Genomic DNA, 20,615 nt, shown 5'->3' with positions numbered 1-20,615 from the left:
GCAGAGGTGCAACCAGAAAATCAAGTTGGGTTTATGGGAAATCCTTGCAATGTTTGCTTGTGACTTCAATTACAAACCGGTTCTTCATGTGACATGTTTTGGTTATGATGCTGTAAGCCTACGCCCAAGGTCACTACTTTTGTGTTAAATTACATTTACAAATGTGTTTTTATTTAAAAAATAACCACATTTAAAAACATTTTTTTAAATATATTGTTTTGTTGTTCAATACTTTCAAGTAAGCCCATTACAACTTCCATGTTAAAAAGGTGACTAGTAGAACATGTTATATTCAATTCACTTTTACCTACTGTGCTGGTATTGTCCAATGTTCAACACTTGCTCAGTTGTGCCTGGTATGTATAAATCACAATGTGGGGTAACAATAAGGAGGTGGGAAATGTAAGAGAATATTTAGTTTAGTTGTTTTTTGTTTTGTAGTTTTCAGGATGTGCTGTTTGTCTCCCAGTCACAAACATAAGAGTTCATAAAATAGTATTACATAATCACTAATGTTGACTATTTCCATTTAACAGCAAGTAGAGTAAAATGGGCTAGAATTAAGAAAACGAAACAGCATTTTGAGATGATTTCCTGACGTTTCGCTGCCAAAAAAAAAAGAAAAATACAGAACGTTCAGATGTATAGTAAAAGAGTAGATTCAAGGTCAGGTTATTTCAGTGGGACATGCACATTAAACACATAAGGGGTCCTTTGCAGTTTTGAAAGAAGTATCGAGATCCTTTACTTAAGAAAAAGTACAAATATGGTCTTAAAATAATCCACTACAAGTAAAAGTCATGATTTCTAAATTGTTCTTATGTAAAAGTACAAAAGGATTAGCATCAGAATGTACTTAAAGTATAAAAAGTGCTCATTCTGCACAATGTCCCATTACAGAATAATATAGTACAGAAGTATTCAAATCTAAATTTACTTTGAGTATCAAAAGGGAAAGTACTCATTATGCACATTGGATCTTTTCACCTATTTTATTATTATGGTTTATATTATTATCCTGTTTTTATACATGTAAGAGCATTTAAGTATTGTAGTTGGTCAATATGGACCAAATTTGGATAGTTTAAATACTTTGTACATTAGTAGTACAGTACTGTATTATACCATATTAGCAGATCATGTGTTTTATATATGTACAAAGTAACTAGTATCGGAGAGTGTTATATACATGTAGTGTGTAGTAGAAGTATAAAGTATCATTAGATGGAAATACTTAAGTAAAATAAAAATGTGTCATAAAAAGAGTACAATACTTGAGTAAATGTACTTAATTACTTTCCACCACTAAATAGACAACAAAAATATTGGACATTTTCAACATTGTCTACTGGCAATAAAGTGAGAGGTACAAGGTGACCAGAGCAGTGTGGGATCTGGCTTTTTGCATGAGACTGATATCTGCTCTAAAGCTGATGCTGAGGACTTCCTGTTGTGAATGGTTCAGTTTCTAAATGAGTGTTGTCGCCCCCTGGTGGTCACTCAGTAGACTGCACACGGTCCTGGGTTCATTTCAGGTGCTAGATAGGACTGCAGGCAGATATGACAGCAGTATGTATCGTATGCAAGGGTGTACATTTGGTTTGAGAAGTGGGGGGGACACAAAACTGTCTGTGAATAGAAAACATCGGCAAAGTTCAAACTGTCATTTGACAGACAATCCGTTTGTGCGGATACTAAGGCAACAGGTCAAAGGTCAAGTGTTAAATCTACGAGTCCTTGACTAAATCTAATTCTCAGTTGACTGACACTCATGCAACTTCTTAACTAATCAGTTAAGTGCTTTGTTTGGCAGATCCGTAAAACCGAATTTTTAACTTCTGCAAAAGCAACGGTGTTAGCCAGAGATGTGTTCATGGGTGTCTTGGAGACAAGTCATTCAACATTAAAGAAGCATTCAAAAAATTATAATTTTTCACAGTTCAATGTTAGTTTTCATACATATCAGAGAAAGAAAGAATCGAGGGCTGAAGTCGAATAGTCCATTTAGCTTAGGAACCTTCCTAACGGAGTGAAATGACCCGGAAGTACCTCAGTGGCAGCCATGATAAGTGCCGTTCGAATTCTCTAGATGATAGCAAAGGAGGTTTCAAACTTCCTTTATAACCTCCTTTAGCTTAGGAACCACTGGAAAATGCTGCCCCACAATGCCTTGCGGCCGCAGCATTTGCCGTCACACAACAGTCGGCCGTTCACGGAAACAACCGATTATGACCGAGAAATGATATCATGAAAGTTACGGTGCTTCTTAAGCTTTTTAAAACGTATGTGGTAACTTGCCATTGCCAAAGTCCTTTGTTTTGAACGTTCATCAGTATTATAATCAAAAAGAGAAATATGAACGTTAGTTTTTACTGCAATGATCAGATAAAGTCAACATTTCACAGTCTTTACTGAGCTGTGTGGGGTTTGTTCAACTTTTAAAAGATGTTTGAATGGTGATATACACAGTGTTAAGGACTAACGTTTATAATAAATACATTTGTATTGATTTTAAGATCTTTTCACAGTTCATACAATCATACGTATTGGGATCATTTGTATTAATGTGGACCGGAGGGAGAGGGGGACGAGCATAAGTTTCACTTTCCTTTTTTATTTCAATTCCAACTTTGGTCATGAAGAATATGTTTCTCTGTTGTCCCCGTTCATAAAGCATAAAGCAACAGCATCAGAGCATGGTGCAGAGTCTCTAGATGAGTTTACAGTAGTCCCTCGTTCTTATTATACATCCATGTTGTAGTCCGCTGTATAGAAAACTGTAGTTTCCATAGTTTTCCCACAGCAGCAGACGCACATTTATGACGTCCGCTGGCGCATCATAAACGCGTCGGATAGTGAAAGTGCAGTCGGATTCTCTAAAGTACCGCAGTCTCTTCTCCTAAATCCTTTTGAATTCTCCTATCCACTATCCCTTAACCCTGTGACGTTTCACTCAGAGGTCAAGGAATAGACAATAGGGTTAGAATTTAGGAGCTGATTTTTGGATTATCCGAACGCAACAGAGGTATGCAAACAGGTTATTTATGCAAATATGTGCATCTTTAATAGCATGAATGCCTGTAAAATACCCACACTCATAAAGTAATTGTGATTGTCAGAATATAGACCCCTACACATCTATCATGAATATTCAATCTGCTTTATTACACTGATGCAAGCCACATGCTTAGGAGTTCAAGAAACAGGGTTGCACATTTCATATTAATGATAACAAACAGCATTATCTTGGAATAAAACATATTAATGCGCAGTTGTTTTTTTTATTTATACAAATCTGGATTGTTATTTAAAGTCAACAAAAGCTCAGTAGTGGTTACGTACAGATGAGTCCACGATTCGCTGTTATCACTGTGGTATGGATGTGCTTTTTCGCTAGGCTTAAGCGTTTCTCTGGTCATGCTTTAGCGAGGTATAACGTATATGGTTATAGTGTCCCAGTACTCTGAGGATAGCATAGAAAACAGTCACAGTATCGAGCAGGAGAGGACACTTGTAAACATGAAGGGAGGCAATCTCTATGGGATTAGTTTTGTATCATAAAGATAAAGCAACACTTTCTCAGAATAAAGCAAAACTATGAGTTTAAAAGAAAACAAAACTGAGTCAAGCAAAATAAAATAAATTTCAAAAATAAAACTATAAGTTGCAAACAAATCATTTGTGTAATCATGTAAACTATAAGTATTTTTTCTTTGTTTTAACATAGGTTTTTGTTTGCAGTTCTTGTTTCTTCTTTCTCAATGATCAGACTTTTGATCTCGCTGCAGCTTTCTCATTTGCGCTCCTTCACTTTTTGTTTGAGATTCTGACACAAACCTCCCAGGTGGGCGGGACTTTCAGGGGTGCGTCCCCATTGGCTACTCAGTTTTTGAGTGACAGCCCAGTCCTCCAGCGATTGCACAGTGCAGGTGATACCGATCACAATTAAACTGGGCAGATCACAGCTCCACAGCTGAAGACTTCTCCACGCTGCTTTCAAACTGTGAGTAAACTACGTGTGCTTCACTTGTAGGCTGTCTGAAGGTGTACACAGGTCTCAGATGGACTTGGTATGTTTTGAACACACATCCCCAGTCACCTCATTGTCATTTTGTAGTCCTCACTGTACGCGTCCGGATTTCAGCATCGCAACCACCTCTCACACTGGTACTGAATGTGCATCAAAATGTTCCTATCCAGCCAAATATACCAAAAGATAAATGTAAACGACAGAAGAAGCGATCGAAATGTGTATTTCCTGGTTATTCGACAATGGCTCCTCAAAGTACACGCCCCTGATACATTCCTACCGTTATAGAATATCACGAGTTCCCCGCGCCACCAGTTAAACGGTAACACCTGCACTGTACAATCGCTGGAGGACTGGGCTGTCACTCAAAAACTGAGTAGCCAATAGGGACGCACCCCTGAAAGTCCCGCCCACCTGGGAGGTTTGTGTCAGAATCTCAAACAAAAAGTGAAGGAGAGAGCAAAAGTCTGATCATTGAGAAAGAAGAAACAAGAACTGCAAACAAAATCCTATGTTAAAACAAAGAAAAAAGACTTATAGTTTACATGATTACACAAATGATTTGTTTGCAACTTATAGTTTTATTTTTGAAATGTATTTTATTTTGCTTGACTCAGTTTTGTTTTCTTTTAAACTCATAGTTTTGCTTTATTCTGAGAAAGTGTTGCTTTATCTTTATGATACAAAACTAATCCCATAAATCTCCCTCTTTAGATGGACAAAATGACAGTGTGGCGTAGTCTGTGCAGATGCAATGATAAAGAGGAAACCATGGGAATAGAAACAACATGCTGCAATGGTTGCATACTTTTGTTATAGACATCCCTGTATGCACTTTAAAGTCATTGCTGCTACCTGCTGTCTGACAGGATCAATGTCACATTTGGGTTGGAATGTATTTGTTTCTAGCAAATATAAGACATACATACGTATCACTAAATTACTTTCTGAATTAGAAATACCCATTATCAAAACTTAGTTCCACTTAAATAAGAAGAAAGTAATAGCATAGATCTTAAATAAAATGTCAGTAATAAGTCAGGGCAGTGTGATTGTGGTAAACTTTCAGAGAGAAAATGTTTCTTTAATTAATTTCACATAGAGCATCTTAGCAAAGACATCATGCACTGAGTCGACACTGTTTTGCCAACTTGAAGAATGATACGAACACAGAGCACTTTTCCCTTTCACAACAGGGCAAACCACTTACAAAATACATCCCTCGTAACAATTACCAAGCACAAAGACACCTTCACTTTTGAAACAACGACAAATACGACATTTAGCAAACAACACCTCTGACAGATAAAGAGTAAAAGACTCTATCCAATCATTTTTTTTACAATAACCAACAATACTTATATACACAATAGGTGACACCCTTAATGCCTTTTTTTCTTAGTTTTTTGACAAACCTACCTCCTCTCTGATCCTCCCCTGATTGCCCTATTTGAAATGCAGAAGTGCCCGCTATAAGAAAAGGCACGGCTACATCTGGTTGGAGAAGGAGGTTGGCCCTCCCACCTGGCTGTACTCAGACGGCTGGTCGTAGTTGCCCTGGGTGTTGTAGCTCCCTGATTGGTCAAAGCTTCCCTGGCTGTAGGTCTGCTGCTGGTTAAAGGTGCCCGCCTGTTTCTCTGATGCCCCGTCTGCTGACCTCGAAGCACCCTTGTGCCAACCGGTCTCCTTAAAGACAAACCAGATGTTCCCTGCCCATAGAACGAAGTTGAGGAACCCAAAGACCTGAAGGGGAATAAGACAAAGCAATATTTTTAAAGTTAGAAAATGTTACTTAGTTAAAAAGTTCTTATTTCAACTTATTTTCCTACCAATTTCATTAATCAACAACACATAACAAACTCCTCTTCATCCTACTACGTTCAACTGACATTTGAATTCTTTCCTATGTGTATTTTCATACATGTCTATATTTCCCATTTTAATATATGTATACATGCCACTAAGTGGAGTTGATTGCCAACAAAGATAATTTTGTTTTGTTTAACATGCAATGACAATAAACTCAATATCTTGGATATTCTTTTCGAAGGTTCTATTCTCTTTTGTATTGCATTGCATTTGATAAAGCATCTCATCATGTTTGGGAGGAACATTCATATTAAAGTAATGTATCTTGTTGAAGCCGAATATCAAATGCAATGCAAATAACAATGAGAAAATTATAATCAAAAATGTTTCCTCTGCTCAGTGTTTTATTTATAGGAAAACCTGCCTGTCATAAAGCATATTCAGGCAGTAGCATATACACCAACAAGTCAAATAATAACTTTTTGTATCTAAATACATAATCCTGGTACATGTAATCTGTCAATCCCCAAACCTGTGTACATATGTTTAATTGCACACTTTCACCCTATCAGGTGATCATGTTTGAACAACAGAGAAACCTTTTTCCGTTTGAACTATTTCCAGTTTATACAGAAGTTACACCAACTGCCATCAGTTTCAACACTTCAGCCCACTTCTTTATTTTAGTTCCAACACTTTCTTTCAGGATTTCAACATCAACTCAAATCTCCTACTCAATACAAAAATGTTTTACTAAAGCGTACATTTAAACTCCTTTCAGTAATTCAACTTCACTCAGGGCGTACACTTAAAAACGTAAGGTTCAGCATTTCAACGTATATGTGTGTAACTGACTTTTCCACTACGACTGTATCAGTATTTCAACTACTTCAATTATTTTCATTGCCTTTTTCTGGTTGATTTATGTATTCATGCGCAGTGTTCGGGTCACACATCCTGCGAACCTACCACTGAGGTGTTGAGACCCGACCAGCGCGGTCCATGCACAGAGCCGCACTTGTTAGACTGGACTTTGCAGGCAGAGATGAGGAACTGCACCTCATCTGGATCAGTGGCTGTTTTCACATCAGACAGAGCTTTGGTCCAGGCGGAGGAACTGACCAGCCACATGAAGGAGAACACCACTGTCACTACAAAGTCCTGACGGCGAGAAAGAGAGAAGAGACAGGGTATGGAACGATTAAACTCAAGGGTAAGATTATACAATGTGAGTAACTGTTAGGACAAATATCACTCGTCACCGGCTTCAGCTTCAATATCAGGATACATGTATTTATTATCCTTGCAAAAATGGAAGTAGTCATCACATACAGAGCTGCATGGGACAAATAGTTCCCCGAATAGTGTCCTTCACATGCCTTATATACAAGAGAGGGTGTTACAGTCACAAGATGGAGGAATACCGGTTCAAAGCCGTATACAATGTTTTGTTCAGATTAGCTAAGGCCTGCGTAAGCAATAAACATGACAGTCATATGCCTATCTCCATAGAGGCTGAATCATGTTAATCGTTGTCACATAGCTATCATATTCCTAAAACAGTGTGTCCTGATGCTCTTCGAGGTAATCATACATCCTGTCACAGCTACAGTTGGGCCTTTGTTATCATGTGCTACTCTGATATTAGAAGAGTACATTCAGTATTTTCCCAACAGTAACTAACACTAAAACCTAAGATGTCCTTGGTCCACTGTACTCACAATGAGAGGTCCTCGGTTGTTTTCACGATACTTGTTCTGAAAGAAGATGTAGACAATGGTGGCCATGAGGGAATAGAGGAAGGCAAAGACCGCAATGGTGACAAAAAACTCTGCAGACGATGAGAAGTCTCCGATGAGGAACACACGCTCGTTTCTAATGCCTTCACACGCGGGCGCTTCAAAGGACACCTGGTGCAACCTGAAACACACAGAGGGAAGTGCAGTGGTCAAATCCTATTCACTTTACAAATTGGTATCAATAGCACTCTTTTATATGTATATGTTTAACCAGGAGGTCCTAGTAAAAGATGACACAGCAATCTATTCATATCTTCCCTGTCTTTAGCTCTTGCATGACATCTTCCGAAATGCAGTATTTTACCGTAAAGCATTTGATAAAAGTAGTTATTTGCAGATGAGAACAGTAAATTAATCATTTTATTTTATTTTATACAGATTGCAGCTGTAAGGAATTATATATCTAGAGATGCAATGATTACTTCACCACCAGTAAAAACATTATTTAAGTAAATAAAGTCCCTTTGGGGGTCACGTTATCATGCACAGGTTCATACTCATGCCGGTAAACTTGAAAACAATGAATGAAGACCTCTCACCTGAAAGGATAAGCAAAGTCGATGCCGATGCTGAGGTTGCTTCTGGCCTTTTCCATGCAGTCCACACTGACCCGCAGCTGCCCAGAGTAGCCCCCACATGTTGCAAATGCAAAAATGGCAAAAAGCTGCAAAAAGAAAGAACAGAAAATCATATATCGATAGCAGATTAGGACCAACACACTCCTTGGAAACATAATCATTTATTTTTTGCCTATGAGTCCGGGCAGCCAGATGAGAAGGCACACAGTATACAATATTGTTAATCTATTACACAACAGGTTTTTTTGTTATACCCTCCTTACAAAATGTCCTTATACAATGAGCCTTTCACATAAACGTGAGCCACAGAAAACTTTAAAACTGTCCTTGAAATTAATTCCTAGTAACAGACCCAAGTGTCGAATAGTGAGTGTCAGCAGTCCCCCATTTCAAACATTTTGCTCACTTACATCTCAAGCCAATTTAACGCCAGCTGATAGCGTTTTGGCCACATCAGCACATGGACTATAATAGCTGCAGAGAGTGTGTGGGCTGAGCTGAATCAGGACAGAGTCCGGGGGTCCAGAGGAAGACATCACTGTTTGTCCTCCTCCTCTGGCACCTGATGATGATTCCAGCAGGCTTTTAAGGTTAAAATAAAAAAAACATTTGACATTATTCTTATTTTTTATTCGTGGACGTGTGTATGAATTGTAATGACAGATACAATACGCATAAGCAATGTATTAGAGAAGGATGACTGAACTCTCATTATCGGGCCACAGTTTTTTCTTTAGGCAGAACAGATATGAGGGTGCAACAAGCTGAATAAACTTGAGCCGAAATGGCCGTGATACCACTTGAACAGCAGGAAACAGCACTGAATGTTAGTAAGTGCAGCGTAAAGTCAGACCTAAGGTAAGAGGATGTAAATCAAACGGATGTGAGGAATGTGATGTTTTCACCTCGAAAGTTTGAACTTCAAATGCATTTTCAAAAAAAAAAAACGTTTTTTAGAATGACACATTTATTTGATGTTCTGCTCTTGTGTGGAATTTCCCATAGCTATGCCATCCTTGGTTAGGGCTTGGTCTACTCTTTAGATAAAGTTCAAGGAAATGGGAATTGATTGGAAAACAGAATTTGACACAACTTTATGGATCAGACTTTTTGAAACAATAATTGAGATCCAGCATTGGGCCAATATCTGCCACATCACATTTTAAGGTAAAAACAATGGTGGAGTCAGATAAGACATGAGATGAAACAAAGAGCCAATAAGGAAAATTGAATGGTTTACTGAGTGACTGCCAGTACAGACAGCAGCTTGTCAAAGTCTTTCTGTGTCTCCAGTTAAAAGTGGATGACTTGAACCCAAAGTAAGGATCTTCCACATAAACATGCTTCTCATTACTATCATCAAACATGACCGAGCACGCACATATGATCCCAGACACACACACATACCCTCTGCCCTTAATATGCTCTGCTCAGTTTTCTATACAAGGCTCCAATAGCCTGAAGCCTTCTCACAAGCATGATCACCATAATCAGACCTGATGCCTGGTTAGCTCAAGCCTCCCCTCTCCCATATTACAGGCAGCTGGACTTGAGGCTGGCCAGCAGCTGGAGAAGAGATATCTCTGTAGTTTGAACGCCCTCAGCCTCTGGAGGGCGCCATGTAATAAGCATCAACATTACAAGATCATGCAGCAGCACTGTTTACACTCACTCTGGCAGTAGCTGTGAGCCTGTCATTGAAGAGATGAAGTGTGCATGTTTGTAGCAAGCATGTGTTTGCATTCACAATGTATACATATGTACTTAGTAAAACAAAATTCACTTATTAAATGCATGCCAAAAGTGTGAGGGTTAGGGTTAAGGTACTTCATTGGTGTTACATTCTCTGGCTTATTATCAGTTATGATGCAAATCCACCACTATGCAGATGACATTGCCAAACTGTAAAATGTGTCTGCTCGTGGCCTGAATCAACTGTTTTTTAGCGAACACATGTTCTCTTAAATGAACAAATATTGAAATAGATAAGAAAATACAGTCCCTACTGAGTTTTTATGTGACATATAAGAGTTAGAAGTTAGAAACATGTCAGTCACACAACTTATAATCAGGTAGTTTATGCCCCCTTGTGGATAAATGCTATCATTTAAGGACAATCTATTCATCAAATCTCCATGCAGAGCAGATTTAAGTGCATCGACTGATTTATTTTAACGATTACAACCTCAAAGAGGGATTTGAATCAAAGCACAATTCATACAAAATTATCTTAACAAAAGGGATCAGTGGGTATTATCAAAACGTAACCATATTTGTTCTCATCACATTAACAGGCAGAAAACATAAATCTGAGAACTGCTAACAGGGACAGTAGCAGGTGATGTGAGGGTAACTCAGGGCTTTAACTACGTGTGGCTGGGTCAGCCCAGAACAGAGCCAAGTGCTGTATGAAAAACAAAAGGACTTGAATGTCCACTTGTTTCCTGCAGCGTCAGGCCTCAGGTGGAGCTGGATGCTGTCACGGTGTACAGCTGGAGCCTCTGCAGGGAATTCCTCTATACTGAAAGGTTTTAAAGTGATTCACTCACTTTACCTTTGGTTGGTTTAGAGGCAAAATGAGGACACACACAAAAAGCAAAGTGCTTATACGTCTGCATAACCCCTTAACAAATTCACATATGCAACTACAGTAAAAGGATAAATACTGTAAATGCAGACTGTGGCTTATCTGAGCAAACAAATGGTGGAAGAAAAGTGACCGAAGGAGCGAGAGAATAAATACTCCCCCCTAATTATCACAAACACTCCCAGATAAACATCTCTCTCTCTCTCTGTACGTCGTTATACTCTGTGTCTCTCTGCTGCAGCTGCCTCCTCTCCCTGTGATTTTCAGCTCGGGTTTAGCCCCTCTCATTTCTGGCTGGGGCCTTTGAACAGGAGAGCGTGGCATTGTGAAAGGAGGGTGGGTGCTAAGCCCCGCGCCCCGTGTGTTTATCTGCCTCTCCCAGCTGGGCTCCTCAGGGAACAAGAGATAGACGGAGGGAGAGAGAGACAGAGAGAAAGAAAAGCCAGGGTACAGGAATGAAAACTGTATGCAGTGCAAAACACAAGCTCTGAAACATCTCCCTGTTTGCCCCCTTCTCCACTGACCTACATGGCGTTGACGATCACAATGTGTGAATATCAGAATTTGCTTTCAGACCAATGCAAGGTTTAATGAATACACCTTGTGATATTTTAAACAGATTCAGGTGGGTGGATAAGGTTGCATGGTTTCTGTCTGAGGAGATGTAAATGTTTCTCCAGCAGCACTGGAAAAAATGCTGCTCCAAAAACAAGTTAAACAATAATAAAAACAAGGTGATTTCACTTTAAATAAGTTAAAAAATCTGCCAATCGAACAAGTGAAAATTTGCTTGGTAAGAGAACTTGAAATAAGAAGGGATATTTAGATAAATTAGATCTTGTAATTAGCTGGGAGAACTCATTTTGAACTATATTTGACCCGAATCAGGAAATGTTGTGTTACAATATAAGCCGCAAATACTCAAAGGTTTTCTGTTTTCTGATGTTAGTTGGTGATTTTCTAATAAATGTGTAAGAAAATATGTGTTTCATCTGAGATACAACTCAAAATAAGATTGTTTGACTTAAACAAGATGATGCATTGTCTAAAAACAAGACCCGATATCTCACTGCAGTGCTACTTCTGAAGTTATTATGTCTTATATCAGGTGTGAAGACATATTCTGACTAGATAGACAAATATACTTGGCAAGATTTCAAGTTTTTATAGTGAGGGTTGGAGGCATGAATGAAGATATGAATGACAGCTGTGGAAGAGCGGAGGCTGCCTGCGGATTATGAAACAGATCCTCAGGCTTCAGGGCTTTACCAGCATAAATCAGACCCACTGTTTAATACAAACAGCCCTCCATTGTAAAATAGGGGAAAGTGAAGGGGGTGGAAAGACTGAGGATTTAAGGAATGGTGACTCCGTATGATTAGGAACATTTGACTGTAAAGTAAACACATTATTCAGCTGATTGAACAAGAGGAGAAAGCGGAGGAGGCTTGGAGGTGAGGATCCCGTCAAGTGGCAGACAAACTAAAAGGTGTGTTCTCTGATGATCTGCACTTGACTTTTTCGCAAACGGGACAAAAATGGCCACACACACATGGTCCACCTGCTATATTCAAGTGGATAGGAATTGTTACAATGTCGAGTGGCTGCGTTGCGAGGAGAAAAACGCCTCAGATGTTCAGCCCCTCTCCCTGCCTGACTGAGGGGGAAATATCTAGGACACTCTTTATGAAGACAGAAAGATTAAACACAGAGAGGCACATCCCTTTCAAATTGCTTATCTTATGCTATAATTTAAAATTAAACTCCACTTAAAAACCACACAAACCATCTGTATGGAGTGTGTTCTTCAGGGAGCAGAAAAGCATGCAGTTAGGACAATCTTTTGGGTTTAGGATATTCGAGAAGGACGTATTCGTTTTGATAATTTTCTCATTTCGGAGGGATCTGACTCGGTCAGGGGTCATGTTGAGCTCCATAAGATTTCCATATGAACTTAAATTCGACCTGAATCAATTGAAAGTAACAACAGAAAGTATCTAACGGGATGTGGTATTGTAAATGCAATCACCATTAGCTTAAAGCTAACGTTAACATTTCCTGGTTTTCGGATCCTTTTCCTGTTTTTGTAAGTTCTAAATAGCTGCTATCAAAAGCATTTTGTTGCGTTACTGTTCTGTGAAGAAGTTCATGTCTGCTTGCCTGTTATCTATTGGCAACCCTGCAGATCAAGCCATTTTCCACTGATTTCCTGCAGATTGTCAATGATGCGTTGTGTTTTCTAGCCACATGAACCCATACCTGCCTGATCCACAGGTTGATGACTCCTGCCTGTTGTCTTTTTGTCTAATTTTGACATTTGCCTGCGTTTTGATTTAAGTCAATGTAAACGTTGATCTCAACCTGTCTGTCTGTCTGTCTGTCTGTCTGTCTGTCTGTCTGTCTGTCTGTCTGTCTGTCTGTCTGTCTGTCTGTCTGTCGCTTTATGATCAATTTTCTGTTTTGGCGCACTTAGCTGTTTTAAGTCTGGTGATCTTTATTCATGTAATATGCTTCTGTTGATGGAGAAGCATGTGTCATGTGTTGTGTATTCATTCAGCATTTCCATTCACTAACAGTACATGTCAATGTTTGTGTGTGCATGGCTGCATGTGTGTCACATTGTGTGTAATCTCTCTGTGCATGTGTGCATTAATCTATATGTTTAAGGGCCTGGATGTGAGTTTGTAATGTGTGTATGTATGCGAATAGTGCAAAAATAACTCACTTCCTCCACTCAGCCAGAAGCATTAGCCACACACACACACACACACACACACACACACACACACACACACACACACACACACACACACACACACACACACACACACACACACACACACACACACAACACACACACACACCAAACACACACACACACACCAAACACACACACGCCAAACACACAGTCTTACACTCACTGCTAGTGTGAAAACATGAGCAATTTCACAACGCCAGCTAGTTGAGTCCCAAAAACAAAGAACAAATTGAGATTCGGATTGGGGACAGTGCAGACAAATGCACATTTAAATGGAACCCTGACATCAGAGTAATGAAGGGTTGTCACCCTAACTGAAGCACTGTTGATGGGGCAAAAATACTCCTACAGATGTGCTTTTGCCGATGATTTGGATAATGGCTCTTTGTGTGAAATCCAAACTACAGTGACACAAAGACGCGACGAGCACAAGCCTTCATGTGAAAGCTGCCTGATCTTTGCTTCGCTAGCAGCTCCACAGAACACAAATCAGTAGCTCATTTAGCGGCGGCTAATCCCTTCCTGCACGGGGAGCGCTTTGTGCCCTGCATAGCCCAGATTCATCTCTCCCACTATCTCTCTGCTCCCTCCCTCTGTAAGCTTCACTGACCACCACAGAAAATCTCCATTTTATATTTGCAACAGTGTCCCTTCTTGGTGCTCCTTTTCTCTCCATAGGGTTTCACCGGCTACTTAGCCCTGTGACCCAGCTGGATCCCGACCCCTGTGCCCCGGGACAGTCACTGCACTTATTAAGCTGGGGGCACCCATCAGAAATATAAAACCACCCTACTGTGTTTGTGTTTTTGTATGGTGTTTGTTTTATATCTGCAAGGAGGAATTGTCTTCATAGGAATTTAAAGATGATCCAAAATCATGTCAGTCCCTGTGTTTCCCTTTTAGAAGGTAAATTAGAGGGCCAGATTAAGGACTTGGATTTGGGGTCAGTTACAGAAACGTCCTATTTTAAGTGTTGAGTTATGATAGAAAGGGGCAAAGATACGATTTTCAACAAGATAGTTTTAGAAGCAAACCTTATCTCAGGTTGGTAAATCCTAAATACTCAATCCAACATCAGGTATCAACTTGTATACTTTTATTTTTCTTTCATTCTATTAAATCTCCAAACTAATTTAAGTAGATTTGATGCGAAAACAGTACTGTAAATATACATTTATATATGACATAAATTAATCTTAATTTAATTTTAATTGATTTGGAAATGTTAGCAGCATGTAGACCATACTGTGCAATTCAGGCCATATGTAATTTATAAATGGAGTTTCAGGCATGATAAATATAATTTTAATATAGTGCTATTTATGAAATTGTACCTTAACAACTTTTTAATAAAATAAAGTATATACAGTAATAAATTCTCTTCAAATGCATACAAATAATTAATGTATTTCTAATTACATTTGAATTCAGCAAATAAAAAATATAGTTTAGAGTTGTTTTTGTCCCTAATATTGTTTTCTCATCTTGAATAATCTCAGTTATAACAATCATAGTGTAGTAAAATAAATACAGTGTGTCTTTTCTGTTTCTTCATGCTCTTGTCCTCGTACACACTCTCTTGCCACCTGTGCTCTTCCATGTACGGTGTTGGTGTGTGTTGTTTGAGAAGACACATCCACCTACAGGAGAAGACAGGCCAACCTTTCCCTGCCTGAGTCACAGATGGCGGACCATCGTCTCCGGGTTGAGGGGAACACGGAGGTCCTGCTCTGAGCTGAAAGTCAATAAAGTCACATCCAGGAGCTCCAGGACTAACACAACCCTCAACCCCATGTTAAGATCACATCATAAGTTAAATGTAGCTCAGATATGACTAGAGAGGGGGAAACGATGACCCGTTGCTGGCTCTGAAAGATGGACCACTAAACCATTTGAGAATTTTTTTTTTTTTTTTCAACCAAACATTTAATTAGTATAATTACAATTGCAGTTTGTATCATTAGACATCAAATATTTAAAGATCAGAGACATTAGAAGATACCAGACTTTCTTAGATTATATTGACTGAATGATATGGGTTCTGGTAGATGTCACCAACGTTTAACATGTGTGACAGTTATTAAGGAAGGTGTGCAAAAGTCTCATTGTCATTGTTGCTCTAATTCCCCTTGTCAAAGTGAGTGATCTTAGAGCTGTAAACCAGATCTTTGACCTGGCAAGTCTCTTGTGATATCTGTCATCCCCCTTTCATCACTTGTTTTCCTCTCGTGTGTGGGCTTATGATCCCGCACAAACGTTTATCATGAACATTGTGCCGCAATCTGTCACAACCTGTAACACATTACCAAGGTGAAAGGTCAATAAAGAAATAACACAACATGTGATGGAGGAAAGAGAGAGAAACAACGAGAGGGTGAGGAAAGGAACTTTTTACACATTTTTTACAAAGAAACCGAGCATCTTATTTTGCCAATCCTGCTGAAAATGTAAGGCTTTGTTGTATATCCAGGACTGCAGAGAAATGCTGGCCCATCTCATTCAGCCTCACAACGGCAATAACTAGTATTCATTTGTTCTAGTGATCCACTCCCAATCTGTAATTCATCATCAATACAAATTCAGTCTGCATTAATCAGAGTAGGATGTCGATGTTATGCCTTCTTGAGACAAACCTAATAATAGGTATTTCATATTAATTTGAACAATGACCAACATAATATGCATGACAGCTTTGACTCCCAGATCATTTGCAAAGGATATGTTCAGTTCTGGGATGTAATGAAGCAAGCAAACTATACACATGTATTATCAGTTTGACTACAATTTGTTTCTAACTAAGATTCATGAAAAATGTCAAGAAACACATGTTCTAGCTAAAGAGAGCGAGTCCTTGATCTTTTCATTTACAAACATTTAGAAATGGGGTAAAATGACCATCATAATTCCCCAGGGACCAACATGAAGTCATAAAGTATCCATCGAAACCCAAAGATATTCACTTAACGATACAAAACTGAGAAAAGCAGCACATCCTCACACCTTGGAAGCTGAAACTAACATATGTTTAACATTTTTAAATAGATTAATTGTTGGTGGGTTTCGAATGAGAGGAGGACCCTTACATTAGACTCATGACGACTCATTCTTTGTGACTCATCCTTAGCCGGAGGTTTGCTGCAGTTCAGGAAGATGCTGAGTTTATACAGTACTTGCAAAAGTGCCCCGTGTGAGATAATAGAACAGCCATCCATGATGATGCACCGGTGCATAAAAAAAAAGCATGTATATCATTTGCATCATGTGCTCTATCAACTGTACGATGTTGTTCCCTTTCTCCTCCCATACACACATGAAGAAACACACACACACACACACACACACACACACACACACACACACACACACACACACACACACACACACACACAGTGAATGGTTTGGGCACATCTCAAAGGACAGCTTCTGCATGACTTGGTCCATGGTGGAGAGGAGGGGACCTTACAGCTGTTTTGTAGCGGAATATGCCATCCACTGACAGTGTGCCACACAGGCCAAGAGCTACACACACACACACCACACACACACACACACACACACACACACACACACACACACACACACACACACACACACACACACACACACACACACACACACACACACACACACACACACACACACACACAGTGAAACCATCCTCTAGAGTCTAGAATCTCCTGCAGACATGGCTGATTATTAATTTGCCTCGCTCTTGTGCAGACTCAGTACTGACTGAAGATTCAGGAAACCTACTACTATGCCACAACTATGCTGACTGAAGTAAACCTTTAAACCACAAAACCAGTCAGCCACACAGTGTAGGGTTCATTATTATAAGCCAAGTAAATGTCAATAGCTGCCTTAACTACAGCCTTTAATGCCTCAGGGCATGTTAACAAACCAAACTGACAAGCGTGTGTTTCTACTGGTGTCATAACCTGGGAAGAATTTCACTTTGGGCCTTTTTGATGATTAATTATGTGATTGCCAGAAGCACAGGAGGTATGAGGATGATATTGTTTGTTTTTATTACTAGTTTTTGAGTCTTGCATTCTACTGTGAGGTTTTTCCTATTCTCAGGTTTCTCTTGAAAACGTGATCTAAATCTCAGTTGCTTTTTTCATGGGAGTCATGGGAGCCTGAAAACCCATAGCATCAATTACATCAATATTTGACATTTCTACAATTCATCCAAATCCAACATAAAGTGCAGGAAGTGGTGTGGCCTTTATGTAACAATGTAAAACATATTTGACTTTACTCTGGGAGACCAGAGATTGCATCTTATCGCAGATTTGCAATAAAAATAACCTTTTCTTAACCTTAACTGAAGGAGCCAAATGCTAAGATAGCCTGCGTTCATTAAACATCGTTAAACCCTAACTTCAGTATGGACTATTCTGAAGAACGCGTCACAGCAGTGAGACAAGTTTATACCAAAATATCAGATTTATTTGGAATTATGTCGCAACATTAACCATATTTTTAGTAACCTAAACCATAACATAGCCAAAGGTGAGCTGAAGGCTAACATAAAAAAATGGCAATGGATGTTAAGAAAACGTTGTCGATGGAACACAATCTGGGATTTTTGCAGAATTGTCCAATATAAACATTCTACTAACAGTATACTTCTGTCCTCCTAGTCCCCTTTATAGTGTGCTCAGTGGAGTCAGAGATTGGTCAACTGAGGGCAAATAGTTACATCATCTATACTCCAGATGTAGGCTGAAAAAGAGAGATCATTCTAAGACCAACTTTCTGGGAGATCCCTTTTCTCTCTGGTACCGTCTTAAAACACAACTATAACACCGCTGTTGACGCTGCAGAATAAATCACCCGTGTTGTAGTTTGATTTGTTTGCACATGGCCATCAAAGAGGTTGAGATGCTGGTGAGGTGAGAAAATAAGGAAGGCACTGCAAGGAAAAGGTCACTTTTATAATTGTGTTGTGAAGGTGTGATGATGAGGATTGTTTGTGCATGTAGGGGAAGTGGAAAAATGTCAAGTTAATTAAAGCCTGCATAGCATCGCGTACATCAGAGTGATCAGCAGGTGATCCCTGGATCAATATGAATGTTACAGAGTGCAGTCATGCTCACAGAATCACACACATGCTGCCCTTAACCTCTCACTCTCACACAGACACAGACACGCACACACACGCACGCACGCACGCACGCACGCACGCGCACACACTCACACACACACACACACACACACACACACACACACACACACACACACACACACACACACACACACACACACACACACACACACACACACACACACACACACACACAGAGTAGCAATAAGACACAGACGGCACTATGACAGTGCTATCGTAATCATACAGATGGTGCTTTGGATCATCTGCTTGTTCTCTGGCTCTGGCCCACAAATATCAGTGAATCTGGACACTCACACACAAACAAGCTGAAAGGGACGCACTGGGGAACTCACCTCACTGATAGACATCTGCCTTTTCTCAGTTAAAGTGTCACATGTCTGTTGATGAAAGTGAGCGAGGTTCACCCCACTTGCATGCCACAAAAATCATATTTGTTTTTATTTAGGGATGTACCCTTCTGCTTGAGGATTCTTTGCACATTTGATTGCATTTATAAACTGTAAAACAAACACGCACACACACACACACACACACACACACATCATATCTGTGCACTAGCTGAATACCCTCATGGCTACAGTAATTTCTCTAAACTCACATCAAAGAAAATCAGTGATCTCTTCTTTGCCTTAAGGCTTCTCTGCACTGTACACTAAACATGGGAGAATACACTCAGACAGAAAGAGGTAGGACAGCTTTGATTCACTGAGAGCTAGGACACCCCGTACTCATTGTTGACTCCTGTTATATCATTTCACTTGGGGTAAAATTATGCATTTTTGGTGGACAGGCGCAAAACGCGAAGGGTTGGCACAACACATCCAAAAGACGCATAATTAAAAAACTATAGCGGTTTCCCCTGGCGTGTAGTTCTCACGGAGCTAGACATCCGTACATACACTTGAGCCATTTAGTCATGGTAAAAAGAAAAAAAGCCGAGATGATTGCGGGTAAACAATAATATAAAGGCACCTAAAAGCCAACAGATGCGATAAAGTTGAAGTTGCAGCAAAGAGATATGAAGGAATTGAAGTCAAAAGCAGATAGTAATAACATCATCGCTTAAGGACACGTATCACACCATGCACTATATCTATCATTTAATAACATGTATAGGATACACAGCATAAGTTATTTCATGCAATAACCATCAAAACTCACCCATTCCAAAACACGGATAAATCCCAGAGGTAATTTCAGCACATGAAACGTGCCCGCAGATGCAAGCTGCATGGGGACACAGGATAAAATGGTAATTTCTGTCACCAATTAACAACACATTGGCCAATTTAGCCCACCATCAAACACATCTCTGCGCCAAAAGCAGTCTCGCAATTTGCAGATTTACTCACCTGATCGGCGGTATCCATTTCAACAGCAGGCTTCTTTCGTTCTTACTTGTTTGATTGGATGTAAACAATGTAAAACCTCAAGCCAAGACCCGATTGATGCGTCTCCCGCGCGTAAAGTCAGGGGCTTTCGGCTCTGATTCCGAGACCAACCGGAAAAGCCCGAGTCTTCTGCGGATTTTTGTTATGGGGGGTGTTGTTTGGCATAGAGACAGGCGAGGAATGGTCTCCTCATAGAGTGACGCCTTCATTTTTTGTCATTGGAGGGAACTCATTTGTTATTTTATAAATCTAGGTCGTTATTCTTGTCTGTTATTTCAGATGCACACTCATTGATCAAAAGAAAAAGCTAATTCAGATGAAATGCACTGCACTCTAATATGTCCCGGTAATATAATAATTTGAATTAAAACAATTTATTTGGGATTGAAGATAAATAAATGTTCATTGAATCTGAACTAATTTGAATTAGTTTATCATTTAAATTACTTGTAGGCTGCCACAGCTGCAGCTAGAGGGCAGCAATATACTATTAAACATATTAGTATTATATGTATTATAGGTAGGAACT

The 20,615-nt window shown here is 39.5% G+C and overlaps 1 protein-coding gene across 1 annotated transcript; it reads right to left on the bottom strand.

Moving 5' to 3' along the window:
• Positions 1 to 4,709: 4,709 nt before the first annotated feature.
• LOC117475440 (synaptoporin) lies at positions 4,710 to 20,295 on the bottom strand. Its single transcript, XM_034121638.1, has 6 exons — positions 20,048 to 20,295; positions 19,857 to 19,922; positions 8,178 to 8,302; positions 7,561 to 7,759; positions 6,809 to 7,000; positions 4,710 to 5,773 (listed from the first exon to the last, which is right to left on the bottom strand). The coding sequence occupies exons 1-6, from the start codon at positions 20,063 to 20,065 to the stop codon at positions 5,519 to 5,521; spliced, it is 855 nt and encodes a 284-aa protein (XP_033977529.1). The 5' UTR covers positions 20,066 to 20,295; the 3' UTR covers positions 4,710 to 5,518.
• Between the last annotated feature and the right edge of the window lie 320 nt (positions 20,296 to 20,615).

Source organism: Trematomus bernacchii, unplaced genomic scaffold, assembly GCF_902827165.1.
Source record: "Trematomus bernacchii unplaced genomic scaffold, fTreBer1.1, whole genome shotgun sequence".
Classification (NCBI taxonomy): domain Eukaryota; kingdom Metazoa; phylum Chordata; class Actinopteri; order Perciformes; family Nototheniidae; genus Trematomus; species Trematomus bernacchii.
This window is presented reverse-complemented; position numbering and strand designations above follow the sequence as displayed.

Excerpts from the sequence above, each read along its gene's own strand:
- LOC117475440 (XM_034121638.1), bottom strand. Across the intron at positions 8,303-19,856 it reads TTATCCGTGTTTTGGAATGG|CTTTTTGCCATTTTTGCATT; the intron begins GTGAGTTTTGAT and ends TTCTTTTTGCAG. Across the intron at positions 7,760-8,177 it reads GACTTTGCTTATCCTTTCAG|GTTGCACCAGGTGTCCTTTG; the intron begins GTGAGAGGTCTT and ends TGTGTGTTTCAG.